Source organism: Balaenoptera borealis (genome assembly GCF_965194805.1).
Source record: "Balaenoptera borealis genome assembly, chromosome: 5".
Classification (NCBI taxonomy): Eukaryota; Metazoa; Chordata; class Mammalia; order Artiodactyla; family Balaenopteridae; genus Balaenoptera; species Balaenoptera borealis.
In genome coordinates this window covers 46759036-46771868 of record NC_138862.1, presented here as the reverse complement: position 1 = coordinate 46771868, position 12833 = coordinate 46759036, and the positions used below count along the sequence as shown (strand labels likewise).

Sequence of the window (12833 nt, the reverse complement as noted above, 5' to 3'; positions counted from 1 at the left end):
AATATTGACTATTTTCATCCGAGAAAATTTTTCCTGAGCTCCTGTTGTGGACTCAGCTTCGATAGATGGCATTGTAATATTTCTAAGAGAAACAAGATTTAATCTCTATTCTCAGTATGTAAAAGGAGATTAGATGTAAAATACCACATAAATTATCTGCCACTTAGTAAATGTTAGTTGATGCTGAATCACGGTAAATTATGTTTTATTATATATGTAAATTTCCCTTCACTAGATTGCACATGGTAGAAATCAGTGCCAGGTTCCTATCGTGGAAACAAGGAATTATTCCCAAGGTCACACAATAATATCGACACAAGAATTTAGCAGAAAGATGAGCCTTGTCCCACATCCTCTAGCTCTTGAACAAAGTAACTATCTGTACACCTACAATGCAAGGTTGCTGACAAAGTGAGAATTGGGAAAGAATGATCTCGGGTCCCTTCAGTTTCTGGGGAATTTGTTATTTAAAAGAATTTCAGAGCAAATAAAGGAGAAGAATTTGTAGTATACATTGTCTTGCTTCGTGTATTTTCTTCTTTCTGGTAAATAAATATAATTACTTAGTTACAGTGCTTTATGCTTCCTTGAGTTAGAATAAATAAAGGCACTCAAGCATCCCTTCCCTCAGAAGTAAATGGCTTCAGCTGCACAAAAATTATACCCTGCAGCTAATATAGTTGGTGATATACTCTCGTTAGTGATGGGTACTAACACTGCTGAGAGTCTTTTTTCAATTTATTCAAGAGCACAAAACAGTATTAATTGGGGGAAAATCTAAATCTCTTTCACAATCCTTTAATCTCAGAAATAGACAGTGCTGTCAATCAAAAATATTTCTAAGTTAGTAGCCAATATGCTGATATTTTTTATTATTTGTGAACTTATAAAATATTTATCATATTTTCATGGGATTACATGTGGGTTAACATTAGGTATCATGTTTTAAAAAATAGTTCATGGAATAACTATGAAGTTCCCAAGCCTATGCAGTTATTACGTATTAGAAAAAATTTTAATTGTACTTTAAATAAAACCCTGTGTATAGGATATCAAATATGGCTCATAGTAATATTGCTAACTAAGTTAGAGCTGTCTCAGAAAATCTGATGTTGATGTCTTCATTAAGCAAACCCTGAAATCTGTCATCCTGTTGTTGATTATTGGCTCACCTTTGTTTTCATATTTTTCTTGTGCTCTTCCTCACAGTCACATAATCCTGCCTTCAAAACCCCACGGAGGCCTGCCTCCTCTTTAAAGCCTTCTGAGGTTAAGGAAGGCAGATGTTAGAGCAGCTCCTTTTATAGGGATTATGATCACACTCACTTTGGGTTAGACTCTGCTGCTAAAACTAGTGTAGAATGTGCACTGCAGATGCCACCTCTTCTTTGGGCCGCGCGGGGGAAGAGAGGGAATAGAGTGCTGTGGGCTTCAGCAGAATCCCTGAGGGCGTCCTGCGTCCTACTGCCGCCATTCCCTGTTGTCCAGAGCACCCAAATGAAGTTCACAGTATATTTGGTGTTTCGTGTAGTAATGTATATGTTATAAGTATTCTTTTGTATGTATTAAATATTGGAGTAAAATTACCAAAAAAAAAAAAAAAATTCCCGTGCAGAAGCTCTTAGCTGAGAACTGAGTGGATTATATACTACGCTTCACTGTGAACATATATCACTGATTTTCTAGTATTGTCTGCCGTGTTAAAGTGGATCCAGCATGATAGTTGAGCTGACAATGAGTACTTTATCAGTACTTATTATTATAATCACTGCCCTAAGCACTTTACGTGGAATGCATACTTTTAATTAGCGCAGGTCAGAAACCTTCAAGTTATCTTTGACTCTTTGTCTCAAACTTCACATCCATCAACCACCTCTCTGAATATATATGTACGTATATCAGAATTTGACTACATCTCTTCGCCTCCACTGCTACACCAGTTCTCGTTACCATCAACTCTTACCTCAATTATGGCAAGAGATTCCTCCCTGACCTTTGTTTCTGCCCTTTCTCCCCTTCAGTCTGCTCTCAACCCAGTGATCAGTGTGATCCTATTAAATCGAAGGACCCATCTCATTCTGCCTAGTGTCCTTACCTCCAAGACACCATTAGGATATGGCTTCTCATGACTCGTTTGGCTTCATCTCTTACTTGTCTTCCCCTTGTTCACTCTGGCCTCAACAATGCTGGGCACGCTTCCTCCTGAGGGCCTTTGTGAGTCCCTTTCACTGTTCTCCGTTATCCACATACCTGATACCTCACTCCCTCACCTATTTTAGAGTTTTATTCAAATGCTTCCTTCTCAGTAAGGCCTACCATGACCACTCTACTTAAAATTGCAACCCCTTAACTTTCCCTAACTTCCTTCCTTTATTTTTCTAGCGTATTTATTACCGACTAATACACTATATATTTTTCTTATTTACATTGTCTATTTTTTCTTACCCCCACAGGAGGTACACTTCATATATGCAGGGATTTTTGTCTGATTGTTCTTTGCTCCATCTGTAGCACCTAGAAGAACACCTAATCATAATACATACTTATTAAATACTTGTTGAATGCATGAACAAATGAATAAAGAAACAAACTGCCAATCCTGGCTCTGTCTTTTACTAAGCTTATTTCATCCATCAATGCAGATGTGCTGTATATGAAAGGAAATTATTACTACTTCTGTGATAGCTTCTTTTTCTTTCTTGTTTTTAAGCTCTTAATAATAGTTTTATTGAGATAATTCACATACCATACGATTCATCTACTTAAAATACACAGTTCACTGATTTTCAGTATACTCAGGGCTGTGCAGTCATCACCACAGTCAATTTTAGACCATTTTCATCACCACAAAAGAAACCCTGTAGTCAGTAATAATCACTCCCCATTCGCTAATCTTTAACCCCCTCCAGTCCTAGGTTACCACTAAGCTACTTTTATCTCTTTAGATTTGCCTATTCTGGATATTTCATATAAATGAAATCATGTAATATGTGCTATTTTGTGACTGGCTTCTTTCACTTAGCATGTTTTCAAAGTTGATCCATGTTGTAGTATGTATGAGTACTTACTTTTTATGGCCAGGTAATATTTCAGTTTATGAATATACCACTTCTTTCACATCTTGTTTACCCGTTCATCAGTTGATGAACATTTGTGTACACGTGTTGTATGGACACATGTTTTAAATTTTCATGGGTATATACCTGGTAGTGGAATTGCTGGGTCATATGGTACCTCTGTATTTACCCTTTTAAGGCACTGACAGACCATTTTCCAAAGCAGTTGCACCATTTCACAATTCCACTAGCAATATATGAGGGTTCCAGTTTCTCCACATCCTTGCCGACACTTGTTATCTGTTTTTTTGATTCTAGTCATCCTAGTGGGTATAAAGTGGTATCTCACTGTAATTTTTATTATTATTTCCCTGATACTTAATCATGTTGAGTATCTTTTCGTGTGCTTATTAGCCATTTGTATATCTTCATTGGAGAACTGTCTATTCAGATCCTTTGCTCCTTTTAAAATTGGGTTATTTGTCTTTTTAATGTCTAGTTGTAATAATTCCTTATGTATTCTGAATACAGATCCTTATCAGATATATGCTTTGAAAATATTTTCTGCCATTCTTTGGCTTATCTTTCTCTTTCATGATAGCCTTCTTTGAAGCACAGCAATTTCAAAGTTTGATGAAATCAATTTATGTGTTTTTATGTATTTGCTTATGCTTTTGGTGTCATATCTAAGAAACTATTGCTTAATCCAAAGTCAAGATTTATACCTATATTTTCTTCTAAGTGTTTTATAGTTTTAGCTCTTGAATTTAGATCCACCTTAAGTTAACTTATATATGATCTGAGGTAGGGGTTCGGTTTCTTTCTTTTGCATGTGGATATCCAGTTGTCCCAGCATCATTTGTTAAAAAGACTATTTTTACCCCCATTAAATTGTCTTGGCACCGTTGCTGAAATCAATGACTGTGAATTTGAGGATTTATTTCTGGACTCTCAGTTCTGTTCCATTCATTATGATAACTTCTTATACATTGCTGTGAGAAGTTTGAGTCAGATGGTTCCCTTTGAGTTGCATTCATCTTGCCTAGGCTGTGTTCTTATTAACTGGGCGCCTTATAGTAATAGTGATTTTCTGGAAGGCTGTTGACTTGCGAAAAGCTTTCTAGAAAGACACATTTTAAAGTTTCTCAATTCCCTGCTTAATTGATGTTTTATTTGCCTTCATAGAGTTGTAAAGGTCAAAATCTCTAATCGTGACTTTCTTTCTTTGTCTTTTGTCTTCTTGGCTCTCCTTATAGCTTTCATTTTGAATTCATATTTTCCTCTTAGGGAGCTGTTTTGAGCCCCCATGGAATTTGAGAGCAAGGTCAAGTGAGTTGCATACATTTGTGCAAAATCTGGAGTTTCAGCACTGCATGGGCTTTATTATAATAAAGCCCTCTTCTAATCAAGTATATCCATAGTTGACCAGGATTCTGGCATGTAGCCTGAAGGTAGTAGGGCCAGCTGGCAGTCTTCTTATGGCTTGAACGCCATGTTGGACCACACAGGTACCTTTTCATCCCAGGCTATTAATCTTAGAAGTTCAGTTTCTAATCTTAGAAGTTGGAAACTCTTTTGGTGGAACAGGAAAGTGGAAAATCAATTCTTATTGATGCTGTGTAAAGATTGCCAGGAATATCTATAGAATACAGGTAATTCAGTTTGTCTGCTTTTCCTAGTCAGTTAACCAGGTGATAGTGAACCTCTAACCAGGCATGTATCCTCTTAAACTCCTAAAATACAGATTTAACTTAATCATCATTCGAGTACCTGTACTATGTAGATATTCATCCATGTAATCTCTCTCAAAATACCACTTTCCTATTAGTTTAACAGTTATTATGCTCTAGTTCTTTAAAGACACATATCAGTTGGATAATAAACACATTTTTCTTCAGAATTGTAAAATAGAATAATCAGTTATTCTGTGCTTGCCATTGATTTAACAAATATTTGTACACCTTCAGTGTGCTAGGAAGAATGCGAGGTGTTATCTCTGTCAGTGTATTGGGAACCCTTGGCACAGTGTTTGGCTAGCGTTTATAGGTGAAATCACTCACCTTTGTGATTGGCTTAGGACCTTCTTCCAGGTTTTCCCCCTACAGGTTAGTCCATGATTGGACTTAGCCAAACATGCTAACAATCAGAAACTTTTATTCATCCATTTATTCAATAAATGTTGATAGAAAGCCTCCTGTTATGCCATATGCTGTGATTGCTGCTGGTGATACAAAGGTGAAGACTGACAGCCGCAGTCACTACCCATGGGCTGGGCATCATAAAATGATGTTGCTTATTAACACTAAAATGATCGCAACAGATCACTCTTACGTGACACATGGTACTATGAGAACATAGAATAGTCATCCATTCGTTAAACCAAAAAACCCTAAGTGCCTATTGTGTGCTAGCACAGTTTGACTTGGGAAGATCCGGAACAGCTTCTGAGAGGATGCGACAGTTAAGCTGAGATCTAGAGAGGAATGAGCCAGGTGAAGGGATAGTGGAAGCGCCTTCCTGGCCGAGAGCACAGAGGAACAGGAAGAAAGCTAGTATGGCAAGAGGCCAAGACAGGGACAAAACCAGACTGAGGTGGGACCTCGTGGGCTGTGTTGAAGACTTTGCCCCTTGTCCTAAGAGCAGAAGGAAACCACTGAAATGTTTGAACCGGAAGCCACCTTTTACACAAGCCTGTGACCTAGGTCTTAATTAGATAAGGTTAGCTCTTACACAGATTTGATTTTGAGATAGGAAATGTTAAAACTTTAAAGTTCTGTCTTATGCAGAGTGTGCTTTAGAATTACCTGGAGGACTTGTTAAAATAGCTTTTTGGGCCCCACTGCCAAGAGATGCTGTAGGTCTAGATGGTGTTCAAACTTTCGAATTTCTAGTAACTTCCCAGAAGATGCTGCCGCTGCTGGTCCTACTCGTGGACCAGATTTTGAGTTGCAGTTATTTAGAGCCACAGAATTAACTCACCTTTCGTTTGTTATTGTTTTCCTCATGCGTAACCAGCAAAGGATCATTTTTAGTCATGTAGTAACTAGAAATATTTGTTTCAGAAGCTATCAATATATTTTATAGAAGCTACTTCAGGACTATAAATTATACTTATCTGTGTACCGTCCATGTGTATGATATGTGATTCTATGAGGCGATGTGGTGTATTCAGTATTGGGCAGACATAGCCCCAGAAGTCCAGACACTTAAAATCAAAGAAATTGTGATTACCAAAACCTTATAAAAAGTTAAAGTACTAACTTCATAGCTGTTAAGATTTTGAAATTTAGAACAATATGGTTTGGGTTTGGAAACAGTTGGTGTTTCAGCAAGAATAAACCTATTATTATTGAATCAGTTTTTTATTTTTGTTTTTCTAGATCTAATTACTTGTTTAGACACTGCATCCAGTTTTTTGGAACCTGAGTTCAGGTATGACCATATTTGTGACTTTTTTTTTCTTAAATGTTACTCTTCATCTACTTCATCCTCATCTTACGTACTTAAGATTAATGTACATGGTGTGACTCATAATGATTGTTCTGAGACAGCAATAAACCAGAGCTTATGTAAAACCACTGAGTTGCCATGTTTAAATTTTGCCTTAACTTTTAGCATTTGAATCTTCTCCACAATGGAAGTATAATTTGGATATACTTTAAAAGTAGGACTAGTCACTCTTCAAAATCTGGCAAAACTCCTAATAGAGGTAGAAGAGCCATTTCTCTTTGCTCAAAAAGAAGTAACAGGATGGTTTAGGCTGTTAGAGAATTCCTCACTGTTCTTACCCAGGTGGCATTTTTATTAATACTACCGTTTCCCTGCTTTACGCCCTTGTCTCTTGCTTGGACTAGGATTAACTTGGAATTGGTTTCCCTTTTCTAACCTTTGCTGGCTTTTTTCTGCCATTCACATTCTGCCAAGTTATTTCCTAAAATCTGTATTCGATCACTCCCCTGCTTTGAAATATTCAGGAGCTACTTATTATGACAAAATGCCATCCCTATTCCTTAGCCTGGTTTTCAGGGTCCTTCACAAGTAGTCTTTGGGCCATTTTTCTAGTCTCACGTTAACATACTCATGTTGAAACGTCTCTGGATTATTTATACTGCTCTGAGCTCTCAGAACTTTTGTCTAGAATCACTTTATTCTTCTCTGTTTAGCAAATTCATTCTCATCTTTGAAGACCCATCTCACTCACCTCCCCCAACTTGCTACTGCTCCCCAAAGAACCTTCATTTTGTCTTCAGGAATGACTCTCTCTCTGTGGGCTGGGGGGGGCTCCTCAGCCCTCGTGGGGGGTTGTGGTCAGCAGAGGTAACCCTGGCATCAGTGTATGTCACACGGCCCTGCCAGAGGATCAGCTGTGTTGGACCCTCCACTCTCCAGCTCCGTCGTCACCACCCACATGCAAGCTGCCGTCTTTTCTCGCCTGGACTACCTAACAGTGTCGTATCCTCCACTCATGGTCCTTACAGTCTCTTTTCTTTCCAGGAGCCAGGATAACTTTTTTTAAAAAATAAAAATCAGATTATATGTATAGACCATCAAAATCCTTTGTTGACTTCCTCTTTTTACTTAGAAACATACTCCAAGACTCCTCACCATAGCACCCCTGGCTTCTGCATGATCTGATCCCGGTCCCCCGTTCTAAGCTTCTCTCAGACTAACCTTACCTGTCTCACTGCACTCTACCTGCACTGGTTGTCCTCGGCTCCAGACACACACAGGCCATCCTGCCTCAGGGACATGCTGTTCCTTCTGGTTGTGGCGCACATCCCTGCACTGTTCCGGTGGCAGCCGGTGGTTCTCTGCTGAGGCTTCCCTTCCTCAGAGCCCCGTCCACCGACCGAGGCAGTGCAGAGCCCTGCATGTGAACACGAACTCTGGAGCCCATCTGCCACGACACAGCTGTGTGACCTGGGCACACAGCTCATCAGTTTCCTCATCTGTAAAATGAGGATAATAATAATACCTACCATGTAGGGTTCTTATGTGGATGACTTGAAGTGTACTTAGAATGTTGCCTGGGACATAGGAAGTTTGCTGAATGTTTGTATTACTTTTATTAAGTTAGATTCCTCCCAGTTATTTCATAGAGTGCCTTTTCTTTATAGCATAATCATAATCTTATCTAATTAATCATAATCTAATTAATCAAGTATCCAATTAATGTATCCTCCCACCACGGGAATGTAAACCCAGTGAGGATGGCACCATATTTGCCTGGTTGACCTTTGTAAAGCCAGTACCTAGCACAGCCCAGCACTTAACAAACATTGTAATAGACATTCAGGTAAATGTGTTAAGTGGGTAGGTGGATTAGTGAGTGAGTAAATAAATGAATGAATGCCAAACATTTTTTTTAAATCAACTTAAATTTGATCAATAGAGAGTTGGTGAAATAAATTGAGGTTCATCCACAAAGTCAAATGTAGCTATTAAATATTATGAATAGCTCTTACAGTAGAAATATGTCTGCCATTTATTATGAAGCAAAATAAAGCAGTATGTAGAATATGAAATAATTTTTGTATATATGTATGTGAAAACGTGTAAATGGGTGGAAGAAAATCTTAAGGGCTTTTTAGAAGCGGTGGTTCTCTCAGAGTGGTGAGATTATGGTATTTACATTGAACTGAAAACTGGGTATAAGTGACATTTTTGGGTCCTTTTCCCCAGAAAGTACAGCACTATATACCCTTTAACTTGTTTTTGTTTCACAGCAAGTACTGCCCAGCTGGTTGTCTGCTTCCTTTTGCTGAGATATCTGGAACAATCCCTCATGGATATAGAGATGTAAGTTGGATATAGACTTACGTTAAAGTGATGATAAAACTTCATTTTTTAAACTCCTTCATAGGTAGATGTGTAATCTATTGTATATCTTTATCTTGATTTTTATTTTCTAGGAATTACTTCTTTTTAGTAATATGTAACATTTTGTTCTTTTTCTTCTGCTAAAAATCTGTTTTGTGTTGTATCATCAATCATCTATCCCAAGTTTATTGAGAAAACTGCCCAGATCAATTAATTTCTAGAGGAAGAAGTATAAGTGTCTTGTTTATGAATTATCAAAAGAAAATTTAAAACTAATCTTTTATCTTTCCTCCCTGAAGTCCTCACCATTGTGCATGGCTGGTGTGCATGCAGGCGTAGTGTCAAACATTTTGGGTGGCCGGATTAGTGTCGTAATTAGTAAAGGCATCCCGTACTATGAAAGTTCTTTGGCTAACAACGTAACATCTGTGGTGTAAGTATATATGCTGTTTATAATAAGCGTGTTGCACGGGGTGGGATAGGGATGAGTTAGACCTGAGCAGTATCACTGTTGATGGTGTTCATGAAATAACATTTGTGTGATAAGGACAAATGTTGATGGTGTTCATGAAGTAACCTTTGTGTGCTCGATACCTGAGTGTATTGACGAGCGCAGGCAAGGTCGTGCTATCTTGGCTTGTTCTCTGTCAGAAAGGTTGGTAGTCATTTGGAAGAGTGATTTCTTTCTTCTTTTCTAAGTGTTGAAAGAGCCCAGAGTGAGTCTAGAAGTATATTGCCAAATCCTTACTTCATTTTAAAGATCAGAAGGCATAACTAACTACTCTGTTCCTTATAGCCTGTGTGGCCCATGATGGATTAGGATAATTGAAACACTTTGAATATAAATCAAATTTTGACTTAAATCAGAGATAGTATTATGAATCCCTCTCATCCCAAGAGAATATTTTAAAAATGTATTTTCATGGTATTTATGATCTACTGTATTACAAAACATAGACTAGGCATCAAAAGCAGGAGAGGGCTTCTCTGGTGGCACAGTGGTTGAGAATCTGCCTACTAATGCAGGGGACACGGGTTCGAGCCCTGGTCTGGGAAGATCCCACATGCCGCGGAGCAACTAGGCCCGTGAGCCGCAACTACTGAGCCTGAGCGTCTGGAGCCTGTGCTCCGCAACGGGAGAGGCCACGATAGTGAGAGGCCCGTGCACCGCGATGAAGAGTGGCCCCCACTTGCCGCAACTAGAGAAAGCCCTCGCACAGAAACGAAGACCCAACACAGCCAAAAATTAATTAATTAATTAATTTTTAAAAAAAAGAAATAAGGCTTTCTGTTTACTTATTTAAAAAAAAAAAAAAGGAGAAATTGAAACATTGAATAGAAACATAGTACGAGTGATCTGTTTGTAAATCTTGCATCTTAGACATGCTCGGTCCTGCAGACAATAAGCGTAATTGAAGCCAGCTTCTCTTCAGGTCCTAGGCCAATTTCATTCAGAAGGCAAGAGTGTGAACCATATTCAGGACAGTATAAAGCAGGAGGCAGCAAACTTTTTCTGTAGAGAGCCAGCTAACAAATATTTCAGACTTTATGGGCCACATGTCTGTCACTCATTCTTTTTTGTTTTATTTACAACTTTTTAGCTATGTAAAAACTGTTCTAAGCTTTCTGGCCATACAAAACAGGCCATGCATGGGCTGTCATTTGCTCATCCCTGCTCTAGAGTCAGCTACCTTTCTTTCCTTTGGTTTCTTCTGGATGATTTTATGAAGATCGTTTCATTACTTTCCACTGTTATACCTTTAGAAAGAATTTTTTTTCATGAGTTCTCTCTTTCATATTTAAAAAAACAGACAGGTTGCATCCACTTGTGGTGGTTTGAACGTTGTGCTAAAGGCAGGAGCATACACTGATGATTTTGATGATTTTATCCCTCCAAGTTCCTTAGGGCCCTTTGACCTGCCATATGGTGAACTAATAACTAATAATCCCACCCCTCCACTCTCCCCAAGCACCTATTCTGCCAGTTACTTTGAAATTCAAATGCAGTGCTGCATTGTAACACTGAAACTTTTTCTTAGATACATTGATTTCCTGTAACAAATGCAGTCTCTCTTATTAGTAGCCAGCTTTTCTTCTGTTTGCCCCAGGAAGCTTGAGCCTCTTTCTATGAGAATTACACTTTTCATTATATATTCCCAAAAAGCAATTGCCACAGAAACACTTTAGTAATCAATTTATTTCATGAAAAAGAAATCAAATAAGTACATATTGAAGGTTGCATGGATGCACTTGCGTAATCATGTATGAAACTAGGCACTAGATACTTGTAGAGAAAACTGATTCTGCTGTCTAATATATAGCCATAGACCGTTCTTAGTGAAATAAAAACAAAAGAAAGCTTTGCTAAGACAAATATGAGGAAATCATGTGGTTATATGAGTGTCACCAAAAAAGTCTTTCTCTCTTTCAGGGGACACTTATCTACAAGTCTTTTTACATTTAAGACAAGTGGTAAGCCTCTCATGGACTTTATAACTGATCATAATTTGTATAATAGCCAGTATTTTTTTTTTTTTAAACATCTTTATTGAAGTATAATTGCCTTACAATGGTGTGTTAGCTTCTGCTTTATAACAAAGTGAATCAGTTATACATATACAATATGTTCCCATTTCTCTTCCCTCTTGGATCTCCCTCCCTCCCACCCTCCCCATCCCACCCCTCTAGGTGGTCACAAAGCACCGAGCTAGCCAGTATTTTTTGAACACTGTACATCAGGAACTTTGCCAATTGCTAGGTTGGGTTTTGGGTTTTGGGGTTTTTTTGCACTTTCTCATTTAGTTATCACGAATAACTCTATGAGGTAAAATAGGTACTTAATAATTTAATGAATGGAATAAACTGGAGGTTTTATATTAATAGAGAAGTGATCATGTAAGCATGGAAGTTACCTTAGAAAAAGGGAAGTTTGAATATGTCTAAAGTAATTAACTCAATCAACAGAAAATATTGAGTGCCTTTTTTCATTTGTCAGGCACTGTTCTGGTGCTAGTGAAACAAAAGTGAGCAGAATAAACAAAATTGTGCTTTCCTGGAGCTTACATTCTGGAAGTGAGAGATTGACAATAAACAGCGGATAAGTAAATGAATGTTTATAACGTCCTGTTTACAATATTATAACAGATGTAGAAAATAAGGCAAGGAAAGAGGACAGGCAGTTCAGAAGGGACAGGTTTGAAGTTTAATGTGGGTTGGGGCAGGCCTCATGGAGAATGTGACATCTGAGCAAACACCTGGAGGAGGAAAGGGAGCGAGTTGCCCTCTGGGGAGAGTATCCCAGGGAGAGGGTAATGTGTTGCCATTAAGCTAGTGATTACTGCTGTGAATAAATACGTCTGTACATTCTCTGATGAGACACGAAGACATAGACCCAAGAAACATTTGCATACTTTTGAAACCCTCTAGTACAGTATATTGTCAGCATAGTGTATGTTAATTAAAGGAACAATTAGAGTTTCCAATGAGCAAGTGTTTAGAGATTTTTGAGTTTATATCTGGAAACCAAATTACTTTCTTCTTTGTTTCAGGTTGTTATGGAACACTGGGCATGGAATCTGGCGTGATTGCCGATGCTCAAATAACGGCATCATCTGTGCTGGAGTGGACGGACCACACAGGGCAAGAGAACAGCTGGAAACCCGAAAAGGCCAGGCTGAAAAAACCTGGACCTCCTTGGGCTGCTTTTGCCACTGATGAATATCAGTGGTTGCAAATAGATCTGAATAAGGAAAAGAAGATCACAGGTTAAGAGACATAATTTTCTAGATGATTTATAATACTAATTTCATTTGGAAACCTGGTGACATCTAAGAATTTCATAGAAAATTAGGTCACTGCAAATTTAATTACATGGTTTTAAGTTTAGTGTACTGGTGTTAATATGACCGAAGTTGGTTTTATAAAGCATGGCAAAGGAGAGGAGTTGTTATTTGATTC

General features: G+C 38.2%; 1 protein-coding gene across 1 annotated transcript in view; it reads left to right on the top strand.

Annotated features, from left to right (window-relative positions):
• DCBLD2 (discoidin, CUB and LCCL domain containing 2) overlaps positions 1-12833 on the top strand; it is a 92661-nt gene that overhangs the window by 59181 nt on the left and 20647 nt on the right. The window contains exons 4-8 of the mRNA XM_082392084.1: positions 6437-6488; positions 8783-8855; positions 9176-9309; positions 11308-11348; positions 12425-12640. Of these exons, the coding sequence (XP_082248210.1) occupies positions 6437-6488; positions 8783-8855; positions 9176-9309; positions 11308-11348; positions 12425-12640 (516 nt within the window). The remainder of the gene's footprint in view (positions 1-6436; positions 6489-8782; positions 8856-9175; positions 9310-11307; positions 11349-12424; positions 12641-12833) is intronic.